Genomic DNA, 25,689 nt, shown 5'->3' with positions numbered 1-25,689 from the left:
TAGGTTCTCATATAACACTAGATAGAAAAAAAAGTTTGGGTCCTTCTGCTCAAACTCCAACCAGGGTAGCTTTATTGAAATCAGGCGCATTTTGCACTAAAATATCCGGAAATTCTAATGTTTTTACCTATTCATTATCAAATTGATATTTTGAACCTAAATCTCAATATGAATTTCCAAATTGATATCATGGTTATCTAGGAATAATTACCTGTCAGAAAACATTTTTACTTTTGAAATTCATAATTAGCCAGCCAATCAGCGGCCGGGTTAAAATTCTATCCTGGGCTCAATCTTGTATACACAGGGGCCATTTCGAAGGTCTTTTTTTATTTAGTTGGTTGATCCCTATAGCAGAAATTAAAATTCTAATACTCACCTATGATGTAAAGTGTATTTCGGCTGTATGTCAAATCTGTAATATGAACTTAATCGGTCAAGTGGTTTGTCCAGGACAGGGCTTCACCTTCGGACAGTCACCCGCGGAGTAATTCTGAAAACATGAAATGTTGAACTTACACACTGTGTTGATTAATTGCAAATTATGTATTAAATATTGAAATAGTATTAATGTTGTTTAAGTTAATTATCAGTTACATGATTAAACTTTCTGAATATAATGAAAAAATAGGAAAAGTCCCAAGCCAAGGGGAGATAATCCATTACATAATCAGGTACCCCTATAATATAGAAAATGTGAAGATTTTGGAAGAAAACCAGATATATCAAACCTTTTACACATTCAAATTTACCAGGAACATGGTTCCAGAGCCTTTCTGTTTAAAATAAACAAATTAAACAAAGATCAAACCTGTAATGAGCACAAAAGATGCATGTCTTTGTCCATGACTGGAATCTGTGCAACCAACACATATTTCCGGAAATCTTGAATGACCCTGAAACACCATTAATATGTTTCATTGAAGGAAAAAATATTCACAAAATGGTATTTTTCATCATTATAACATAAAATGCATACTTTTAATAAACTAATTAGCCCTAATATTACAATTAATCAGTACAATTAGTTAAATTAGCTTACCTGAGATGACTCCCCCCAACACCACCCCCCCCCCTCCTCCCACCAATGATACCTGGCAGGTCTAAATACCACACTCGAAACTAGACATTATGTAATACAATGTAATTGTCTCCCCTTAATGTTACCAATTTCAAATGTATAAGCTGTAACTTATGTTTTATACCTTTATGGCTCCCGGCACTCCAATATGGCAGAGATGACTGACCCCCCAATTTCTTGATTTGACCGCTAATTCCTGGTTCACCTAAACTGGAACATGCATACAGTTCTGTGAACTAAATTCTGACAACTGAGGAGACCATGCACCGCGCACCCATGTGATCGTACCCATCTGATGTTAAACGCACATGTCACACGTTTACAGCCGTGCTAATTACCTGAATCTACGTTATATGTACCATTAACTTACTGGCCAATTCTAAATAAACTGCATGCATAGTCACAGTGACACATATTATTCTAAAACTTGGCGACTTACCGTTGTATCCATGGACTCACTCGGCTCCAGTGACTGACTCTTATACTTCCGGTTGCGTTCGCTATAGAGAGCAACCAACTAAATGATTTTACATAGACCACAGTGTTAAACTTTGTTAAAGTTGTGTACTGTATTATTAAAACAAAGAAATATTAGTTGGGTATTGTGTTCTAAAGTCTAGGTTCTCATATAACACTAGATAGAAAAAAAAGTTTGGGTTCTTCTGCTCAAACTCCAACCAGGGTAGCTTTATTGAAATCAGGCGCATTTTGCACTAAAATATCCGGAAATTCTAATGTTTTTACCTATTCATTATCAAAATTGATATTTTGAACCTAAATCTCAATATGAATTTCCAAATTGATATTATGGTTATCTAGGAATAATTACCTGTCAGAAAACATTTTTACTTTTGAAATTCATAATTAGCCAGCCAATCAGCGGCCGGGTTAAAATTCTATCCTGGGCTCAATCTTGTATACACAGGGGCCATTTCGAAGGTCTTTTTTTATTTAGTTGGTTGATCCCTAATAACTCATAATAATTAATTTTCTCTTTGTTTCTGGCTTTCTGATTGGCCTATACATTTTTTTCATTCCACGATGAAAATAAATCCGAGAATGGCGCGGAAATCCGACGTTATCGTGACGTCACAATTGAAACATTGACGATGTGCATTGATTTGGAAAAAATAATCCTTGTGAAAAAATCAATTGAATCGTACGTGTGAACGTATTTCATTTGATAAACTAGCATGGAAAATTAATTACAAGCATTGAAGTCACTATTTTTCAATTTCATCGGGTTATGAAATAAATTTTGTTTGCAAACTTTTGTGAGAATCCGCTACGCGGATTCACACAGTTTGCAAACAAAATTTCCGGCCGCATAACTTGGGTTTGGTTTGGTGTATACTATTTACGACCTATTAACAAAAACGGCAAATTCATGATTCATGATTGGAATAGATACCACATCGACAAATATGGTCTCCAGGGTGGTTGTTGTGGTACCTGTACAGAGGAAACAGTATGTATTCAAACATCAATCCATATGATTTGTAAATCATCGTGAAGATAGTTTTAATATCCTTAAACAGGAACAACGCCCTGACTTTTGATCAGCAGGAGCTGGCAACTCGCCGTTTTCTGGCCAATGGCAGTTTGCTGCAAATTGTAAGAGATGCAACAGGTAAACATTTATTAGTATTGCTTTGTTTGGTCATCTAATGCCAATAATGCCAGATTGTATATTGAAAATTTTCAAGTAAATGGCAGACGATAAAAGACCACTTGAAAATGTCCTGTCCAAATAGATTCTACCTGGCCTATTTCAAAATTTGCTTGCAATATTTTAGAAATTCTTTTAATCTGCTTTTAATATAATTTCATTTGATGGTTTTAATATCTATATTATGTCGTAACCTAAAATGAATTAATGAACGCTGATTCCACGCTAGCTTTTTTATCGGGACCGTATTTTGCTTGGTTTTTAGTTTCTACTCTTTCTTAGCGTTACGCATAAAGGGAGTGGGACGACTGATTCGCTCGTTGTCAGTATAGTGTTGTCTTTGGTGGCATGCACCAACTCACCACTTCACATACGCAAGACACGACATACACAGGAGGCTGTCTTTAAGTGACATTGGCTCTAAATGGGACATATATATATAACCAAACCAAAGGAATGATTCATAAGTAAGAACAAGAATGTATGTTGGAGAAAAAATAAAAATAAATATGAAATTCTGCTAGCAACACGCATCATCGATTTTCAATTACTTAATATCACCGTCGTTATGTCCGCTTTAATACGATGTCGTAATAAAACTGAAGGCAGTTCAGGAGAAACCAACTGACCGATCACAGGTTTATCGTGTCTTCTGAAGAATACAAAAAAGTCCAACTTAAAGTCGATAAAGTGTAAAGTTGTTCTATCAACCGATTTGTTTGTTTATACATCAAAAGATCATACTTTTCTGCCTCATTTCAAATTGTCACACAAAGAACCTTCAGTTTTATAGCGACATAATCCGGGATGGATATAGCAATAGCAACGGTATCGAGGATTAAGATATTGAGGTAGTTAACACCACAAAGTGATCTTGGTTGTTCATACCTCAAACAAGGAATCCGAAGAGCTATTGGGAAATACACACCTTAATTAAAAAGTGGATTAATTTACAACTATTAGGACCCCAAATTATTTTCAACACTCCAAAATCAAATTAAGTTTTTTTAATTAATCGATTCCTAACGATATAAGAGCCACATTGACTTTCGTTTTGAATGGACTCTGCATTGAATTACATCACTTATCGCTTATGTAATGTAAACATAAATATTGCTAAGCCAATATTATGTATCCATGTTTGAAAAGGAAGATGAAAAAACTAGATAACAGTCATTAGCAGTAGATATCGATCCTAGTACCTACCGTATGGTTCGCCGTATCTGGTGCTACCTATTGTTACATAGAGCCACTTAGGCCACACCAATTTGAAAAATAGTTCTTCGGGAAATTGAAATTAAAAATTTGAGCGAGAGGGTGGAATTTTTCTTTAAATCTTAATTTCTCATTTTGGGAGAAATCGGAGCGAGCGGGTTGTAAAATGCTATATTTTAATATATGTATGATTCAACATGTCCAAATTCATTATTAATGTGATATTTGTTTGGTTTATGTTCTTGAAATGTTTTCCTAGCTTTTAATTGCTATAGAAATGAAACCTAAAGGTAGTTGATAAACTTCTTGTCGATTTTGTATGTTCACATCATATAACATTTATATTGTCAATATTAGTTTTAATATAGCATCTAAATAGCATGAATTTGGAAATATATTTAGGATGGGGTGGTTATTTATTTTTATTGGTATCAACACCATTAAATAAATCTGATGCAAGTCATAGGAAATTGAAGTTGTTTCAGTTAGAAAAAATAGTACCAACCAGGTTACTTTTTGTTTGTTTGTTTGATTTATTAACGTCCTATTAACAGCTATGGTCATGTAAGGACGGCCTCCCATGTATGCGGTGTGTTGCGTGTATGTTGTGCGAGGTGAGTGTACATGGAGACTGCGGTATGTTCGTGTTGTGTCTTCTTGTATAGTGGAACTATTCCCCTTTTTATAGTGCTATATCACTGAAGCATGCCGCCGAAGACACCAAGCAACACACCCCACCCGGTCACATTATACTGACAACGGGCGAACCAGTCGTCCCACTCCCTGTATGCTGAACGCTAAGCAGGAGCAGAAACTACCACTTTTATAGACTTTGGTGTGTCTCGGCCAGGGGACAGAACCCAGAGCCTTCCTCACAGGGGCGAACGCTCAACTCAAGGCCAAAAGTGAGGCGGTGCCAAGGGAGGCATTAGGAAAGATAAAGTCAGTTAGGAAGAAGAGAAAAGATAAGATCCTAAATTTAGTCGCCTTTTACGATCATGCAATAGGGGCAGCAGGTACAATTCTAACGCCCTACCTGCAGGGCCAAACCAGGTTACATTATCCTAGAAGTCTATGCAAAGACTCTAAATGATTCTGATATTTTCTCCAACATATGATACAATAATAATTGATGTTTCTCATATAGATTTCGTTTTACTTAGACAATATTACAACAATATTTTTTTTAAAAAAAATATGAAAAAACACAATTCACTGGTCTACAATTTTGAAATTATATTTTAATGAAAAATAACACACACAAAAATAATGTAAAATTATCGCAGGAAGTGAAATTGTTTTTATTGCGTTCATCACAAAATCAAACGGCGATTTTCTACAAAATTCTAGGCCTGCAATTATATATAGTCATGACTGCTTTCCCCCAATCATGTGCTGATTTCTGTATATATTCAATAAATTCCATACATAACTCACCACAGTCATTTAACGCCATAAGATGAGAAGCTATTTCAGTACAACTTTTAGCTGGTGGTTTTGAAGAATGGATTCATGCATTGCATGTTATTCATACTTTCAAAATATTACCGTCATCACTAACGACTCTAACGGCAACTCTAGCAAATCATTGCAAGAACAATCTTCACAACATTCTATTGCCGTGCAAGGGACGTCCAATGTTCATGATTTAACGTTCAATACAGACATTTTCATCTTTCCTCTTGCTTTACTTCAACTATAAAGTTGCAGTTGTAGAAAGCGGCCAACGAAAGCATGTTAACATCCCGTGCCATTTTTCTTTTCATTTCGTTTTTTCCGATCAATTCAAGCGTTTGTGCGACCAAAATGCGAAAATGATGTAAAAACTGGAATTCGTTCGTCAAAATATGGAACTCTTATATAGGAGCGGAATTCGTTCGTCAAAATATGGAACTCTTATATATATATTTTTCTGAAATTTCAATTTTAGGAGCGGGAATTCCCGACAAACAATTTTTCAAATTGGTGTGGCCTTACCACCAGAGGACGTACCTAGTATCTCATATATAGATTTGACGTGCGTCATTCTGAGTGGCAACATTACTACCCATCACCAACTGCTTATTAACTCTGGGAAACAGAGAGCTAAAACCGTCATGCTTCATGCTGGATATAAATTCCTAATGTTTATGTGACAAACATCAAACATCGTTAATCATTGTAGTCAAACTTTTGAAGTGGTTTTGATAAACATTTTATTTCATGAGTAAACTATTATCATGAAAATCATCAAAGTTCAGCTAAATGCGGGATTATTGTCTTGGCTGATAGATCTGGGATGGTTTACCTGGATGGTGATAAGTTTTTGGGACTGCGTTACTGCAGTGGACGACATTAGGATGTTTAAAAGTTCACGACGGCAAAATTTACAAAACATGTCACTGTCTACAAGAACAGTATTTACCAGCCACAACTTAACGAGTCTGAGGTGTGCTGAACAATGTATAAACGACCGTACATGTGTTAGTTTCTTCTACAACAAAAAATCTGGTTTGTGTGCCGGACATTCTATTACTTTAGGAATAACAAACGGATCCACCCCTGCTGTCGGCAATAGGTACTATGTGGTAGAAGACGGTAAGTAATAGAATTGACATGATCATGTAAAATATGACTTTTGTTTTGGAAATGGGTCATTTTTACATCAGAAATCAAACTACACTTGAAATATATTTAGTGATGAAACATTTCATTATTATCCATGATGTCTCCGACACCATTATATACAATATATTATGCCAATGTCCTGATCCAATGAACAGAGAATCTTCTAAAAATTGTATCAGCTATCCCTATTGCGCGTTAAAGGTAGATAGTTTATTTTAATTCTTCTTATATGGGTTTTGTAGGATGACAAAACGTCCAATATTATTTGGTTGTCATGGTTACCAAATGAAACTTCAAAATGAACATCAATGAAAATGATGAATTAATCATTTGGGAGTATATTTGGTCATATTTTCAAAGTAACAGCGAGGGTATTGATAGGGAGGCATTTACTTACAGTTCTAGATTAGCCTTGTGTTGAGTATGGCTTTCATTCCTGGAAGAACGCTCTTTGTTGGTTAGTTGATAATTTTTAACATTCTAGTATTAAGGTACGACATATCCTCAAAATGACGTATTGCATGTGCATAAAGCGTATATCTTCTGATATAATATGTTCGGGGTCAAAGAAGTAATGTCAACAGGATTTTCCAGATGACACAGGATCCCATCAAACGTAAGTCTGTAGGATACGAATTACTTCAAATGGTAAATATGGGACAAAGAAGTAATTCTAACCGTGTGGACAAAAAAATGTCAAATGTTTAAGGCGATCTGCCCCTTTATCAAGACACACAACACAAACACGATTACATAATATTACACGAAATGTAAGACGGGACAATGAAAGAAGACAAATATTTAACTGCGCAATTAACCCTTCGGCAAGTGGCAGCCGAAGGCCGGATTTAACAAAAACTAAAAGTAGCCATGCTGTTCGACAGAACGCTACAATATGAGCGGTGGCTGGAGAGCGTGCAATGTGTAACGTAAAATGTATGGCGAAATTTTTAACATGTAGTGCTCATTTGAATAGGATGCAAATTTAGTCGCCTATCGCTGTGTGCAAAGGAGCAAAGTCCTAAATTTAGTCGCCTTTTGCCGGGCAGCACATGCAAAGAACAAAAATAGCGAAGAAAAAAACGGGAAAATGCTGGAAGTAGGTATTAGCAATTGAAAAGCGAGTGATCAATCGATGTCAATTTGCAAAATATATATATTTAACGTTCGTTAAAGCCCTTTGTATAGCGGGTCTGTAGATAGGTAATCCAGTAATCCTAGTAGCTATGCGATATCGAACAAGTACGATAAAATGCAAACAAACGTTTTATTGTGGTTTACATAATCATTAATTTGCACTATTAGCAGCAATTGTAGCTCTAAAGATGACACCATTTTCTGTATAAAAGTCTTTTGAGCTACAATATTGCAGCTATTTCTGCTCCTGCTTAGCGCTCAGCATACCGGGAGTGGGACGACTGGTTCGCCCGTTGCCAGTATAATTTGACCACGGTTGGGATTTGTAGCTATATTATGGCCAATAGGGTCACATTATAACAACGCGAAATGTTGCCTCACTCTCTTAATCTGTTACCTGTCGTCCTGGTCTTTTTTTTATTACTTTTCACCGCTCTGACCCATCACAATTATTATTTGAACCGGTTCCGGTCCGGTGCGTTCGGTTACAATTAGCAGTCAGGTAGCAATTTGATAGGTTCATTCTTCCAATGGTTCAAAATTTCCTTTGAATTCATTTTTCAAGTTTTGCGCTGAGCAATAGGCAAGGGTTTCGGTTTTTTGGGGTTTTTTTTTTTTTTGACATTGGGAACTATATAGCTCATCTGCAATTGCTACATTAGGCAAAACTACCACTAGACGTCGATGTGTCTCAGCCAGGGCATAGTATCCATAGTCTTCCGCCAAGGGGCAAGCGCTCTGCACAAGCCCAAACGTGAAGCGATATTGTGGGTGAAGGAATAAAAATAATATATACGAAATTTATCTGCCTTGACAATTATGATATGAAGGTACCAGGTTTATTCCGTAGCTTTTTTTGCTACAAAACCATATAACGGACAGACAAAGGTTTGCTTGATATAAAACTGAATCTAGAATAATACGGAAATTAAATAGCTTCCATATAATTCACATAATTAGCGTAATGATTTAACTCCATCATGGCTAATTTTCCATTTATGGGTGTCAACATTCGTTCATGGCCAACCTAGGGTGCCTACATGACACAAGCAAGAGCCTATGTTATTATTTTAATCACGTCTTTCTAGCAAGTTTATTAGATATCGATCACTAATGTAAAATTTGAATTTTAAAACTTACGGGGATGGAAGCAGGTTCCATATTTCAATATTACTGAGTGCCTTGTCGCCGTCTTATTTCAATTTAAAAAATGAAAATTGAAAAAATATCTGCGTCTACATAACGCTAACGCTGATGATGCAGAACTTGCTAACTCTTCCGCAATACTTATTATTGTTCTTTTTAATGAGTATTCGGAATGTGCCAATGTTTGTTCTACTGCATTACCAATTTATGTGACTACCGTTCCGTAGCAATTTAGCTCTTTGTTTTCATTATTATTTCATAAAGTATACCATGCGTGCGATTTTTTCCTGCTGTCAAGAATACATCATTGCGTGGGCCGACATATCTTTGCATCTTGGTTTTTCTCGTTTACCTTGAAAGATGCTAATTACCAGTTTATTCTGGTTGTAGGTGTATTTGTGCCATTGTAAGTATCATTGTAACATTTGTTTGTTCTGTTTAAGGTGAAGGTTACATTGGCGATGCCTGTACCACAACCTCAGATTGTTACGTCACAGACTCGGAGTGTCGCAATGGCGCCTGCTGGTGTGCCCCTGGATATAGCTTCTGGCCAAGTTCAAGGTCATGTGTAGCTAGTAAGTTGTTTTTTTCTGACCGGGTGTCAAGGTATTAACTAGTTACCAGTAAAATGACTAGCCACTTATAATATTAAACATGATCACAAACATATTACCGGTATATGTTCACTACGCATACTCAACACAGGTTACTGTAAACTTTATTTTGCGTCGAAATTATTTCGCTTTTTCATGCGAAGATAACTCTGGCAAATTTTACCGTTGCCAAAGGAATTTGCGCAAAATTTCATAGAGCTAAAATGTGTAAAAAATTAATTAAATTACTTAATTACAGGCTTTGTTTTACAAACGTCTGATAGAAATGTTAAGTGATAAAAGTGACTACGTTATAATCACGAATTCGTTCAAAACGTCTTAGTTATAAACGTGATATTCAGATTTATTTATTGCAGATTGCACAGAATATGGATATGATTTCACTGCAGTTATGAACCACTATATCATTCTAAATAACGAGGAGAAAATCGAAAATTTCACCTTCCAATCCTGTCTTCAGTCATGCTTGTCGGCTACGCTGTACACATGCGTCACTTTTGAATACGTATGGAGTTTGGGCGAATGTTGTCTTCAGAGCATAACAATGCTTGACAAACCAGATGTGTGGACTGAAAACGTGATTTACAGCAGCGAGGTTGTCCACTACCAGCGAGACTGTGCCTAAATGAGAGAGGCTGTCCTAATCTGAGACTGCTTGCTTATATTATGTACATCTTTTGTCCAATATCAGCAAAACTGTCTGAACATGTTACTGCTAGTTTGTTCACTATTATTGAGACTTTTTGAATATGTTACTGATAGTTTGCTCACTATCGGTGAGTGTGTCTGAATATGTTACTCATCGTTTGTTCACTATCAGTGAGTGTGTCTGAATATGTTACTGCTAGTTTGTTCAATATCAGCGAGACTGTCTGAATATGTTACTCCTACTTTGTTCACTATCAGCTGAATTCGTTTCCATAGGTTTGTTCAATTTTGGCGAGAATACGTCTTAATGTAACATCGCAGATTTGTCAATTTGCATTTGTAAGAGATTATGACTGATTTGATCAACACGGTTAACGATTCTTAGACACTTGATTCCCACTAAGATTAAGATAAAACTGTATCCGGATTCCTACTGGCTGACCTAAAGACATCAGCAGTAACTACTAGCACTTTGAACAATAATAGATCAAGACGAAATCAGAATTACTTTATGGATACTATCACTACGAAAAACGCTCGATTAACATCAATGCTGTTTGAATTATGACATTCAGGCTAAATCTGGAAGCTTGATCTAATATTGGTTATAGTCTCAAGTTGTGCAACTGAGAGTGGCAAGTTACTTAAGTCTTCATTTTCATGTTATGTAGAGAATTCCCTGAAATATTTGTTTATTCAATGAATTCAATTTTATGACCACGTGATTTCTGACAGTGGTACAGGAGGTGACCTTTAAACTTTATGTCGAAGATGCTAACGTCACAAGATATCAAATATTTCCTGAAACCACAGTCACATTCTGTGTACGGTGAGTTGATTTTAATTAAGATGTCAATCGCAGTTACCACCTTAGAATTTCTTTAACGATTGGTCAACCTATTCTTATTGATTCATTATATATATCTCAACAACTTTTCAAATGAGATACTAAAACTGTCAGTATTACTTGTCTTGATATTTTAAACGTTACAATGTCCATATTAATTTATTTGTTGTAGCATTACTGTGGACATAAGTATATCTCCATTGCCCAATAATGTCCCAAATACAGTTCGACCAGCATTTCTTTAATACTCGGCGTGACATGCAGCAATACAAACGATCTGTTATTGCTGCAGTATCCCTCTTGAAGTTCTCATTTCGCCCCGGGTATTTTAGTAAATATGACAATTGTAAATTTTCCACACTAAGAGATGATCTATTGTAAATGACTTTAAGGCGTGTGGTCACAAAGCAAAGATGACCTAATCCCCGTTTTAATTCTGTACCACCGAGTTTGTTTTACCCAGGAATCTATAAAGAAGATAGTAACAGCGTATTTGCGACTCAGTGACATAGTAATAGTTATCCTGACATGTACATTGATTAGGCTACTATATTGACCAACCCACTATTACATCTTACATAAATTAAAACGAAACTTAATTCATGATACAGGAAACAGTTCGAAGGTAGTGTATCGCCAGCCGGGCGCGAACCAGCGACCATTGACTTATAGGTCCGACTGAGCTATATATATATATATAGGGAACTTCGCTTGCGACGGGACCAATATGTACCATCAAAACATGCTACACTAGTGGTCCTTCCTTTTAAATATGTTCGCCCCCGAATAATAACCAACCCATGTTCTCTCTCCACAGAAGTCTCCAATACTTTTATTTGGAGTGGTCTATGGTAAACAAATATTATAACATAATGAAATATTTACAACACAATAAAAAGCAAATTTCTAGTTCACATTGGCTTCTAATGATTAGAAAAATATTAATATGTAATAGAGCATCAATAATTAAAATGAACTACTGACTTCAATCGGGATCGGACCAAGGACCTTTAAATCATGTATCTAACACGCAACCGACCATGCCAAATGGCACATATATATTAATTTATGTGTGTTAAACATAAATGGTTTTAGTGCTGATCGTTATCGTTATTATAAGAGCGCTGACCTTCAGAGTGCACGAAGTGCGAAGCACTTCTAAGGTAACACATACATGAAAATATAAGAAACAAGAGATCCAAGAGGGATCTTGCCCCCCCACCAAAGATTGATCTATGTCTGACAATTGTCAGATGGATCTTAAAATGATCATTGAAATGTGAATGTTCTTTTGCCATTTTCCAAGATAATTTAACCTTTTGTTCAGTTTCAATTCGTCTTTTCGTTGATATTTGACTTTTTCGCAGTAAACGGAATTTTAAAGGAAGAAAATGCCTAAAGTTTAGATCTGTCCAAACTTCATCGCAGAAATCGAGAAAATGTGACATGCATGTATACACTACAAAAGATGGCAAACCTTTGTAATTCGAAAGAAATCAAATTTAGTTATCTGAAAGTTTGGTTTCACAATAAAATGATTCATAAAACCATTCATTGATTCTGGGATTCTAACTCAGTTTAGATTTGGTCTCGGCGTAAAATCTTAGTTATCAATATTAATTATACCTAAAACATAATTTCAATATCTGAAATAACCAAAATTGTCATTGAAATTTAAATGTTCATTTATCACTTTTCAAGTTAATTCAACTTTTTGTTCCTTTTCCAATTCGTCATTTGTCATAACGTTTGTTTATATTAGACTCTTCTCCTAGCAAACAATTTTGGTCCAACATCACTGCGGAATTATGAAGAAAGACAATACCTAAAGTTTACAATGTCTGCTTATACTTCATGGGAAATCTTTAATTCAATCGAGAAAACGTAACACATATTCTACAAACGATGGCAGAACTATATATTTCTAAAGAAATCAAATTTAGTTATCTGATAGTTTGGTTTTAATATAATTAAATATCTCCTACAACAATACTGAGAATCTGGCAAGAATTGTGACGCAGTATATTTTTGTCTCAATGTAAATCGTAGTCTATTTAAGTATACATTAAACCTCTGACTGAAAGAAATTTCCTTTATATTATATTGATTTTTTTTTTCAGATAAAATTCGTCACCGTCTATCCAGGACAAGTAGTGATATGTACTATTCGCATTTTTTCCTTACTTTTCCCATCCCAGATCTTTATTTACATTAAAATGTGACAAATATACATTGTATAATCCAAAAGAAAACTTCAATGTAGTTCCATTAAAAAATATATTATATAACACGGCAAGGCAAAAGGTTTTAAACCCATTTCCATACTTGTTTTATTGTGTTTTTTTTTTTTTTTTGAGTTTTTTTCTTATTTTTGATGATCGAATTGATTTTCTGAAAAATGCAACACCTAAAAGATGTACAACTCTGTTCTAAACTTGTTATTGATGTTTAACTCTAAAGGAAAGATTGAGTCCAAATCAACCAGGATCAAACAAAAATGCAAATCCGTACAAGGAACTGACACTAAAAGAGAATGAGAAACGCTGTTGGAATCTAAAGAATAACAAAAATACAAATACTATTTATCGCATTACATTCACTGCCTTTTCTGGGAGTCGAACGGGGGACCTCGAAATCACTAGTTCGTGTCTCTAACGATTGAGCTACTTAACAGACAACATTGATCTTATACTAATCTTTACAAGAGACAAGAGTCGCCCAGATTAGACAAGACTCTATCAAACGTTCTAGATACGTTGGAAATTTGAAATACATTAGACAAGTTACAAATCATACTTCGATAGTACACATTTCATAATTTATATAGTGTATATATTTGCATATGATTTCATTGATATTTTATCTATTAAACGTTTCGATCAAAGGAACAGACACATAAAAAGAAGAAAAAATAATTATTTAGTATGTAAATACGTTACACCAACAAAGAAATTCCATACATTATATTTAAGCCTGCGCCTATCACCTCTCATCAGCTTTGCGCAGTGGCGGTACCATAGTCGATGAGGATTTTCCGAGACGTGGTTATTGCTAGTTGAAAACTATACCCAATACCCCGCACTGTGGCCTGTAATATGGCCGCAAGTGCAATTTTTGTTAGCTCCTACGGGAGCAACATAATACAGAACAAAATTAGTGTTATTGCCTTACTCCTCAACTTGACTAAACTTGGTATTTATATCTTTATTACCTTCCATTTGAAATGGTAAGATTATTTGTCTGAATCATTTCAATATCGGAAATAACCAAAATGGTCATTGAAATTTAAATGTTCATTTATCACTTTTCAAGTTAATTCAACTTTTCGTCCTTTTCCAATTCGTCATTTGTCATAATGTTTGTTTATATTAGACTCTTCTCCTAGCAAACAATTTTGGTCCAGCATCACTGCGGAATTATGAAGAAAGACAATACCTAAAGTTTACAATATCTGCTCATACTTCATGGGAAATCTTTAATTCAATCGAGAAAACGTAACACATATTCTACAAACGATGGCAGAACTATATATTTCTAAAGAAATCAAATTTAGTTATCTGATAGTTTGGCTTTAATACAAATAAATATCTCATACAACAATACTGAGAATCTGGAGAGAATTGTGACGCAGTATATTTTTGTCTCGATGTAAATCGTAGTCTATTTAAGTATACATTAAACCTCTGACTGAAAGAAATTTCCTTTATATTATATTGATTTTTTTTCAGATAAAATTCGTCACCGTCTATTCAGGACAAGTAGTGATATGTACTATTCGCATTTTTTCCTTACTTTCCCCATCCCAGATCTTTATTTACATTAAAATGTGACAAATATACATTGTATAATCCAAAAGAAAACTTCAATGTAGTTCCATTAAAAATATATTATATAACACGGCAAGGCAAAAGGTTTTAAACCCATTTCCATACTTGTTTTATTGTGTTTTTTTTTTTTTTTTTTTTTTTTCTTATTTTTGATGATCGAATTGATTTTCTGAAAAATGCAACACCTAAAAGATGTACAACTCTTTGTTCTAAACTTGTTATTGATGTTAAACTCTAAAGGAAAGATTGAGTCCAAATCAACCAGGATCAAACAAAAATGCAAATCCGTACAAGGAACTGACACTAAAAGAGAATGAGAAAACGCTGTTGGAATCTAAAGAATAACAAAAATACAAATACTATTTATCGCATTACATTCACTGCCTTTTCTGGGAGTCGAACGGGGGACCTCGAAATCACTAGTTCGTGTCTCTAACGATTGAGCTACTTACCAGACAACATTGATCTTATACTTATCTTTACAAGAGACAAGAGTCGCCCAGATTAGACAAGACTCTAACAAACGTTCTAGATACGTTTAAAATTTGAAATACATTAGACAAGTTACAAATCATACTTCGATAGTACACATTTCATAATTTATATAGTGTATATTTGCATATGATTTCATTGATATTTTATCTATTAAACGTTTCGATCAAAGGAACAGACACATAAAAAGAAGAAAAAAATAATTATTTAGTATCTGTAAATACGTTACACCAACAAAGAAATTCCATACATAATATTTAAGCCTGCGCCTATCACCTCTCATCAGCTTTGCGCAGTGGCGGTACCATAGTCGATGAGGATTTTCCGAGACGTGGTTATTGCTAGTTGAAAACTATACCCAATACCCCGCACTGTGGCCTGTAATATGGCCGCAAGTGCAATTTTTGTTAGCTCCTACGGGAGCAACATAATACAGAACAAAATTAGTGTTATTGCCTTACTCCTCAACTTGACTAAACTTGGTTACCTTACATTTGAAATGGTAAGATTATTTGTCTGAATCATTTCAATATCGGAAATAACCAAAATGGTCATTGAAATTTAAATGTTCATTTATCACTTTTCAAGTTAATTCAACTTTTCGTTCCTTTTCCAATTCGTCATTTGTCATAATGTTTGTTTATATTAGACTCTTCTCCTAGCAAACAATTTTGGTCCAGCATCACTGCGGAATTATGAAGAAAGACAATACCTAAAGTTTACAATATCTGCTCATACTTCATGGGAAATCTTTAATTCAATCGAGAAAACGTAACACATATTCTACAAACGATGGCAGAACTATATATTTCTAAAGAAATCAAATTTAGTTATCTGATAGTTTGGCTTTAATACAAATAAATATCTCATACAACAATACTGAGAATCTGGAGAGAATTGTGACGCAGTATATTTTTGTCTCGATGTAAATCGTAGTCTATTTAAGTATACATTAAACCTCTGACTGAAAGAAATTTCCTTTATATTATATTGATTTTTTTTCAGATAAAATTCGTCACCGTCTATTCAGGACAAGTAGTGATATGTACTATTCGCATTTTTTCCTTACTTTCCCCATCCCAGATCTTTATTTACATTAACATGTGACAAATATACATTGTATAATCCAAAAGAAAACTTCAATGTAGTTCCATTAAAAAAATATTATATAACACGGCAAGGCAAAAGGTTTTAAACCCATTTCCATACTTGTTTTATTGTGCTTTGTTTTTTTAGTTTTTTTCTTATTTTTGATGATCGAATTGATTTTCTGAAAAATGCAACACCTAAAAGATGTACAACTCTTTGTTCTAAACTTGTTATTGATGTTAAACTCTAAAGGAAAGATTGAGTCAAATCAACCAGGATCAAACAAAAATGCAAATCCGTACAAGGAAATGACACTAAAAGAGAATGAGAAACGCTGTTGGAATCTAAAGAATAACAAAAATACAAATACTATTTATCGCATTACATTCACTGCCTTTTCTGGGAGTCGAACGGGGGACCTCGAAATCACTAGTTCGTGTCTCTAACGATTGAGCTACTTACCAGACAACATTGATCTTATACTTATCTTTACAAGAGACAAGAGTCGCCCAGATTAGACAAGACTAACAAACGTTCTAGATACGTTTAAAATTGAAATACATTAGACAAGTTACAAATCATACTTCGATAGTACACATTTCATAATTTATATAGTGTATATTTTGCATATGATTTCATTGATATTTTATCTATTAAACGTTTCGATCAAAGGAACAGACACATAAAAAGAAGAAAAAAATAATTATTTAGTATCTGTAAATACGTTACACCAACAAAGAAATTCCATACATAATATTTAAGCCTGCGCCTATCACCTCTCATCAGCTTTGCGCAGTGGCGGTACCATAGTCGATGAGGATTTTCCGAGACGTGGTTATTGCTAGTTGAAAACTATACCCAATACCCCGCACTGTGGCCTGTAATATGGCCGCAAGTGCAATTTTTGTTAGCTCCTACGGGAGCAACATAATACAGAACAAAATTAGTGTTATTGCCTTACTCCTCAACTTGACTAAACTTGGTATTTATATCTTTATTACCTTCCCATTTGAAATGGTAAGATTATTTGTCTGAATCATTTCAATATCGGAAATAACCAAAATGGTCATTGAAATTTAAATGTTCATTTATCACTTTTCAAGTTAATTCAACTTTTCGTTCCTTTTCCAATTCGTCATTTGTCATAACGTTTGTTTATATTAGACTCTTCTCCTAGCAAACAATTTTGGTCCAGCATCACTGTGGAATTATGAAGAAAGACAATACCTAAAGTTTACAATATCTGCTCATACTTCATGGGAAATCTTTAATTCAATCGAGAAAACGTAACACATATTCTACAAACGATGGCAGAACTATATATTTCTAAAGAAATCAAATTTAGTTATCTGATAGTTTGGCTTTAATACAAATAAATATCTCATACAACAATACTGAGAATCTGGAGAGAATTGTGACGCAGTATATTTTTGTCTCGATGTAAATCGTAGTCTATTTAAGTATACATTAAACCTCTGACTGAAAGAAATTTCCTTTATATTATATTGATTTTTTTTCAGATAAAATTCGTTACCGTCTATTCAGGACAAGTAGTAATATGTACTTTTCGCATTTTTTCCTTACTTTCCCCATCCCAGATCTTTATTTACCTTAAAATGTGACAAATATACATTGTATAATCCAAAAGAAAACTTCAATGTAGTTCCATTAAAAAAATATTATATAACACGGCAAGGCAAAAGGTTTTAAACCCATTTCCATACTTGTTTTATTGTGGTTTTTTTTTTTTTTTTTTTTTGTTTTTTTTCTTATTTTTGATGATCGAATTGATTTTCTGAAAAATGCAACACCTAAAAGATGTACAACTCTTTGTTCTAAACTTGTTATTGATGTTAAACTCTAAAGGAAAGATTGAGTCCAAATCAACCAGGATCAAACAAAAATGCAAATCCGTACAAGGAACTGACACTAAAAGAGAATGAGAAACGCTGTTGGAATCTAAAGAATAACAAAAATACAAATACTATTTATCGCATTACATTCACTGCCTTTTCTGGGAGTCGAACGGGGGACCTCGAAATCACTAGTTCGTGTGTCTAACGATTGAGCTATTTACCAGACAACATTGATCTTATACTTATCTTTACAAGAGACAAGAGTCGCCCAGATTAGACAAGACTAACAAACGTTGTAGATACGTTTAAAATTTGAAATACATTAGACATGTTACAAATCATACTTCGATAGTACACATTTCATAATTTATATAGTGTATATTTGCATATGATTTCATTGATATTTTATCTATTAAACGTTTCGATCAAAGGAACAGACACATAAAAAGAAGAAAAAATAGTTATTTATGTAACTGTTAAATACGTTACACCAACAAAGAAATTCCATACATAATATTTAAGCCTGCGCCTATCACCTCTCATCAGCTTTGCGCAGTGGCGGTACCATAGTCGATGAGGATTTTCCGAGACGTGGTTATTGCTAGTTGAAAACTATACCCAATACCCCGCACTGTGGCCTGTAATATGGCCGCAAGTGCAATTTTTGTTAGCTCCTACGGGAGCAACATAATACAGAACAAAATTAGTGTTATTGCCTTACTCCTCAACTTGACTAAACTTGGTATTTATATCTTTATTACCTTCCATTTGAAATGGTAAGATTATTTGTCTGAATCATTTCAATATCGGAAATAACCAAAATGGTCATTGAAATTTAAATGTTCATTTATCACTTTTCAAGTTAATTCAACTTTTCGTTCCTTTTCCAATTCGTCATTTGTCATAATGTTTGTTTATATTAGACTCTTCTCCTAGCAAACAATTTTGGTCCAGCATCACTGCGGAATTATGAAGAAAGACAATACCTAAAGTTTACAATATCTGCTCATACTTCATGGGAAATCTTTAATTCAATCGAGAAAACGTAACACATATTCTACAAACGATGGCAGAACTATATATTTCTAAAGAAATCAAATTTAGTTATCTGATAGTTTGGCTTTAATACAATTAAATATCTCCTACAACAATACTGAGAATCTGGCAAGTATTGTGACGCAGTATATTTTTGTCTCGATGTAAATCGTAGTCTATTTAAGTATACATTAAACCTCTGACTGAAAGAAATTTCCTTTATATTATATTGATTTTTTTTTTCAGATAAAATTCGTCACCGTCTATTCAGGACAAGTAGTGATATGTACTATTCGCATTTTTTCCTTACTTTCCCCATCCCAGATCTTTATTTACATTAACATGTGACAAATATACATTGTATAATCCAAAAGAAAACTTCAATGTAGTTCCATTAAAAAAATATTATATAACACGGCAAGGCAAAAGGTTTTAAACCCATTTCCATACTTGTTTTATTGTGTGTTTTTTTTTTTTTTTTTTTTTGAGTTTTTTTCTTATTTTTGATGATCGAATTGATTTTCTGAAAAATGCAACACCTAAAAGATGTACAACTCTTTCTTCTAAACTTGTTATTGATGTTAAACTCTAAAGGAAAGATTGAGTCCAAATCAACCAGGATCAAACAAAAATGCAAATCCGTACAAGGAACTGACACTAAAAGAGAATGAGAAACGCTGTTGGAATCTAAAGAATAACAAAAATACAAATACTATTTATCGCATTACATTCACTGCCTTTTCTGGGAGTCGAACGGGGGACCTCGAAATCACTAGTTCGTGTCTCTAACGATTGAGCTACTTACCAGACAACATTGATCTTATACTTATCTTTACAAGAGACAAGAGTCGCCCAGATTAGACAAGACTAACAAACGTTCTAGATACGTTTGAAATTTGAAATACATTAGACAAGTTACAAATCATACTTCGATAGTACACATTTCATAATTTATATAGTGTATATTTGCATATGATTTCATTGATATTTTATCTATTAAACGTTTCGATCAAAGGTACAGACACATAAAAAGAAGAAAAAATAATTATTTATTAACTGTTAATACGTTACACCAACAAAGAAATTCCATACATTATATTTAAGCCTGCGCCTATCACCTCTCATCAGCTTTGCGCAGTGGCGGTACCATAGTCGATGAGGATTTTCCGAGACGTGGTTATTGCTAGTTGAAAACTATACCCAATACCCCGCACTGTGGCCTGTAATATGGCCGCAAGTGCAATTTTTGTTAGCTCCTACGGGAGCAACATAATACAGAACAAAATTAGTGTTATTGCCTTACTCCTCAACTTGACTAAACTTGGTATTTATATCTTTATTACCTTCCATTTGAAATGGTAAGATTATTTGTCTGAATCATTTCAATATCGGAAATAACCAAAATGGTCATTGAAATTTAAATGTTCATTTATCACTTTTCAAGTTAATTCAACTTTTCGTTCCTTTTCCAATTCGTCATTTGTCATAATGTTTGTTTATATTAGACTCTTCTCCTAGCAAACAATTTTGGTCCAGCATCACTGCGGAATTATGAAGAAAGACAATACCTAAAGTTTACAATATCTGCTCATACTTCATGGGAAATCTTTAATTCAATCGAGAAAAACGTAACACATATTCTACAAACGATGGCAGAACTATATATTTCTAAAGAAATCAAATTTAGTTATCTGATAGTTTGGCTTTAATACAAATAAATATCTCATACAACAATACTGAGAATCTGGAAGTATTGTGACGCAGTATATTTTTGTCTCGATGTAAATCGTAGTCTATTTAAGTATACATTAAACCTCTGACTGAAAGAAATTTCCTTTATATTATATTGATTTTTTTTTCAGATAAAATTCGTCACCGTCTATTCAGGACAAGTAGTGATATGTACTATTCGCATTTTTTCCTTACTTTCCCCATCCCAGATCTTTATTTACCTTAAATGTGACAAATATACATTGTATAATCCAAAAGAAAACTTCAATGTAGTTCCATTAAAAAAATATTATATAAACACGACAAGGCAAAAGGTTTTAAACCCATTTCACTACTTGTTTTATTGTGGGTTTTTTTTTTTGAGTTTTTTCTTATTTTTGATGATCGAATTTTTTCTGAAAAATGCAACACCTAAAAGATGTACAACTTAAACTTTTATTGATGTTAAACCTCTAAAGAAAGATTGAGTCCAAATCAACCAGGATCAAACAAAAATGCAAATCCGTACAAGGAACTGACACTAAAAGAGAATGAGAAACGCTGTTGGAATCTAAAGAATAACAAAAATACAAATACTATTTATCGCATTACATTCACTACCTTTTCTGGAGTCGAACGGGGGACCTCGAAATCATTTCGTGTCTCTAACGATTGAGCTATTTACCAGACAACATTGATCTATACTTATCTTTACAAGAGACAATAGTCGCCCAGATTAGACAAGACTCTAACAAACGTTCTAGATACGTTTAAAATTTGAAATACATTAGACAAGTTACAAATCATACTTCGATAGTACACATTTCATAATTTATATAGTGTATATTTGCATATGATTTCATTGATATTTTATCTATTAAACGTTTCGATCAAAGGAACAGACACATAAAAAGAAGAAAAAATAATTATTTAGTATCTGTAAATACGTAACACCAACAAAGAAATTCCATACATAATATTTAAGCCTGCGCCTATCACCTCTCATCAGCTTTGCGCAGTGGCGGTACCATAGTCGATGAGGATTTTCCGAGACGTGGTTATTGCTAGTTGAAAACTATACCCAATACCCCGCACTGTGGCCTGTAATATGGCCGCAAGTGCAATTTTTGTTAGCTCCTACGGGAGCAACATAATACAGAACAAAATTAGTGTTATTGCCTTACTCCTCAACTTGACTAAACTTGGTATTTATATCTTTATTACCTTCCATTTGAAATGGTAAGATTATTTGTCTGAATCATTTCAATATCGGAAATAACCAAAATGGTCATTGAAATTTAAATGTTCATTTATCACTTTTCAAGTTAATTCAACTTTTCGTTCCTTTTCCAATTCGTCATTTGTCATAATGTTTGTTTATACATGTATTAGACTCTTCTCCTAGCAAACAATTTTTGTCCAGCATCACTGCGAAATTATGAAGAAAGACAATACCTAAAGTTTACAATATCTGCTCATACTTCATGGGAAATCTTTAATTCAATCGAGAAAACGTAACACATATTCTACAAACGATGGCAGAACTATATATTTCTAAAGAAATCAAATTTAGTTATTTGATAGTTTGGCTTTAATACAATTAAATATCTCCTACAACAATACTGAGAATCTGGCAAGTATTGTGACGCAGTATATTTTTGTCTCGATGTAAATCGTAGTCTATTTAAGTATACATTAAACCTCTGACTGAAAGAAATTTCCTTTATATTATATTGATTTTTTTTTTCAGATAAAATTCGTCACCGTCTATTCAGGACAAGTAGTGATATGTACTATTCGCATTTTTTCCTTACTTTCCCCATCCCAGATCTTTATTTACATTAACATGTGACAAATATACATTGTATAATCCAAAAGAAAACTTCAATGTAGTTCCATTAAAAAAATATTATATAACACGGCAAGGCAAAAGGTTTTAAACCCATTTCCATACTTGTTTTATTGTGTTTTTTTTTTTGAGTTTTTTTTCTTATTTTTGATGATCGAATTGATTTTCTGAAAAATGCAACACCTAAAAGATGTACAACTCTTTGTTCTAAACTTGTTATTGATGTTAAACTCTAAAGGAAAGATTGAGTCCAAATCAACCAGGATCAAACAAAAATGCAAATCCGTACAAGGAACTGACACTAAAAGAGAATGAGAAACGCTGTTGGAATCAAAGAATAACAAAAATACAAATACTATTTATCGCATTACATTCACTGCCTTTTCTGGGAGTCGAACGGGGGACCTCGAAATCACTAGTTCGTGTCTCTAACGATTGAGCTATTTACCAGACAACATTGATCTTATACTTATCTTTACAAGAGACAAGAGTCGCCCAGATTAGACAAGACTAAACAAACGTTCTAGATACGTTTAAAATTTGAAATACATTAGACAAGTTACAAATCATACTTCGATAGTACACATTTCATAATTTATATAGTGTATATTTGCATATGATTTCATTGATATTTTATCTATTAAACGTTTCGATCAAAGGAACAGACACATAAAAAGAAGAAAAAATAATTATTTAGTATCTGTAAATACGTTACACCAACAAAGAAATTCCATACATAATATTTAAGCCTGCGCCTATCACCTCTCATCAGCTTTGCGCAGTGGCGGTACCATAGTCGATGAGGATTTTCCGAGACGTGGTTATTGCTAGTTGAAAACTATACCCAATACCCCGCACTGTGGCCTGTAATATGGCCGCAAGTGCAATTTTTGTTAGCTCCTACGGGAGCAACATAATACAGAACAAAATTAGTGTTATTGCCTTACTCCTCAACTTGACTAAACTTGGTATTTATATCTTTATTACCTTCCATTTGAAATGGTAAGATTATTTGTCTGAATCATTTCAATATCGGAAATAACCAAAATGGTCATTGAAATTTAAATGTTCATTTATCACTTTTCAAGTTAATTCAACTTTTCGTTCCTTTTCCAATTCGTCATTTGTCATAATGTTTGTTTATATTAGACTCTTCTCCTAGCAAACAATTTTGGTCCAGCATCACTGCGGAATTATGAAGAAAGACAATACCTAAAGTTTACAATATCTGCTCATACTTCATGGGAAATCTTTAATTCAATCGAGAAAACGTAACACATATTCTACAAACGATGGCAGAACTATATATTTCTAAAGAAATCAAATTTAGTTATCTGATAGTTTGGCTTTAATATAATTAAATATCTTCTACAACAATACTGAGAATCTGGCAAGTATTGTGACGCAGTATATTTTTGTCTCGATGTAAATCGTAGTCTATTTAAGTATACATTAAACCTCTGACTGAAAGAAATTTCCTTTATATTATATTGATTTTTTTTCAGATAAAATTCGTCACCGTCTATTCAGGACAAGTAGTGATATGTACTATTCGCATTTTTTCCTTACTTTCCCCATCCCAGATCTTTATTTACATTAACATGTGACAAATATACATTGTATAATCCAAAAGAAAACTTCAATGTAGTTCCATTAAAAAAATATTATATAACACGGCAAGGCAAAAGGTTTTAAACCCATTTCCATACTTGTTTTATTGTGTTTTGTTTTTTTGAGTTTTTTTTCTTATTTTTGATGATCGAATTGATTTTCTGAAAAATGCAACACCTAAAAGATGTACAACTCTTTGTTCTAAACTTGTTATTGATGTTAAACTCTAAAGGAAAGATTGAGTCCAAATCAACCAGGATCAAACAAAAATGCAAATCCGTACAAGGAACTGACACTAAAAGAGAATGAGAAAAGCTGTTGGAATCTAAAGAATAACAAAAATACAAATACTATTTATCGCATTACATTCACTGCCTTTTCTGGGAGTCGAACGGGGGACCTCGAAATCACTAGTTCGTGTCTCTAACGATTGAGCTACTTAACAGACAACATTGATCTTATACTAATCTTTACAAGAGACAAGAGTCGCCCAGATTAGACAAGACTCTATCAAACGTTCTAGATACGTTGGAAATTTGAAATACATTAGACAAGTTACAAATCATACTTCGATAGTACACATTTCATAATTTATATAGTGTATATTTGCATATGATTTCATTGATATTTTATCTATTAAACGTTTCGATCAAAGGAACAGACACATAAAAAGAAGAAAAAATAATTATTTAGTATCTGTAAATACGTTACACCAACAAAGAAATTCCATACATAATATTTAAGCCTGCGCCTATCACCTCTCATCAGCTTTGCGCAGTGGCGGTACCATAGTCGATGAGGATTTTCCGAGACGTGGTTATTGCTAGTTGAAAACTATACCCAATACCCCGCACTGTGGCCTGTAATATGGCCGCAAGTGCAATTTTTGTTAGCTCCTACGGGAGCAACATAATACAGAACAAAATTAGTGTTATTGCCTTACTCCTCAACTTGACTAAACTTGGTATTTATATCTTATTACCTTCCATTTGAAATGGTAAGATTATTTGTCTGAATCATTTCAATATCGGAAATAACCAAAATGGTCATTGAAATTTAAATGTTCATTTATCACTTTTCAAGTTAATTCAACTTTTCGTTCCTTTTCCAATTCGTCATTTGTCATAATGTTTGTTTATACATATATTAGACTCTTCTCCTAGCAAACAATTTTGGTCCAGCATCACTGCGGAATTATGAAGAAAGACAATACCTAACGTTTACAATATCTGCTCATACTTCATGGGACGTCTTTA

General features: G+C 33.6%; 1 protein-coding gene and 8 non-coding genes across 9 annotated transcripts; all 9 read left to right on the top strand.

The window, feature by feature from the left end:
• The first annotated feature begins 6,184 nt into the window (after nucleotides 1–6,184).
• On the top strand, nucleotides 6,185–10,094 carry LOC138316624 (uncharacterized). Its single transcript, XM_069258297.1, has 3 exons — nucleotides 6,185–6,542; nucleotides 9,299–9,430; nucleotides 9,826–10,094. Exons 1-3 carry the CDS (start codon nucleotides 6,185–6,187, stop codon nucleotides 10,092–10,094), a joined length of 759 nt encoding a protein of 252 aa, XP_069114398.1.
• A 3,864-nt stretch (nucleotides 10,095–13,958) lies between these two features.
• On the top strand, nucleotides 13,959–14,097 carry LOC138317100 (U4 spliceosomal RNA). The gene has a single exon (XR_011207720.1). It is a non-coding gene; the product is annotated as a U4 spliceosomal RNA (small nuclear RNA).
• Nucleotides 14,098–15,567: 1,470 nt separating this feature from the next.
• On the top strand, nucleotides 15,568–15,706 carry LOC138317099 (U4 spliceosomal RNA). The gene has a single exon (XR_011207719.1). It is a non-coding gene; the product is annotated as a U4 spliceosomal RNA (small nuclear RNA).
• Nucleotides 15,707–17,156: 1,450 nt separating this feature from the next.
• LOC138317098 (U4 spliceosomal RNA) lies at nucleotides 17,157–17,295 on the top strand. The gene has a single exon (XR_011207718.1). It is a non-coding gene; the product is annotated as a U4 spliceosomal RNA (small nuclear RNA).
• Nucleotides 17,296–18,772: 1,477 nt separating this feature from the next.
• On the top strand, nucleotides 18,773–18,911 carry LOC138317097 (U4 spliceosomal RNA). Its single transcript, XR_011207717.1, has one exon. It is a non-coding gene; the product is annotated as a U4 spliceosomal RNA (small nuclear RNA).
• Nucleotides 18,912–20,389: 1,478 nt separating this feature from the next.
• Nucleotides 20,390–20,528, top strand: LOC138317095 (U4 spliceosomal RNA). Its single transcript, XR_011207716.1, has one exon. It is a non-coding gene; the product is annotated as a U4 spliceosomal RNA (small nuclear RNA).
• Nucleotides 20,529–21,980: 1,452 nt separating this feature from the next.
• LOC138317094 (U4 spliceosomal RNA) lies at nucleotides 21,981–22,119 on the top strand. The gene has a single exon (XR_011207715.1). It is a non-coding gene; the product is annotated as a U4 spliceosomal RNA (small nuclear RNA).
• Nucleotides 22,120–23,592: 1,473 nt separating this feature from the next.
• LOC138317093 (U4 spliceosomal RNA) lies at nucleotides 23,593–23,731 on the top strand. The gene has a single exon (XR_011207714.1). It is a non-coding gene; the product is annotated as a U4 spliceosomal RNA (small nuclear RNA).
• A 1,468-nt stretch (nucleotides 23,732–25,199) lies between these two features.
• On the top strand, nucleotides 25,200–25,338 carry LOC138317092 (U4 spliceosomal RNA). The gene has a single exon (XR_011207713.1). It is a non-coding gene; the product is annotated as a U4 spliceosomal RNA (small nuclear RNA).
• The last annotated feature ends 351 nt before the right edge of the window (nucleotides 25,339–25,689 follow it).

Source organism: Argopecten irradians, chromosome 2 (genome assembly GCF_041381155.1).
Source record: "Argopecten irradians isolate NY chromosome 2, Ai_NY, whole genome shotgun sequence".
In the NCBI taxonomy this organism is placed as follows: domain Eukaryota; kingdom Metazoa; phylum Mollusca; class Bivalvia; order Pectinida; family Pectinidae; genus Argopecten; species Argopecten irradians.
The sequence above is the reverse complement of the archived record's forward strand: the minus strand, read 5'-3'. Positions and strand labels throughout refer to the sequence as shown.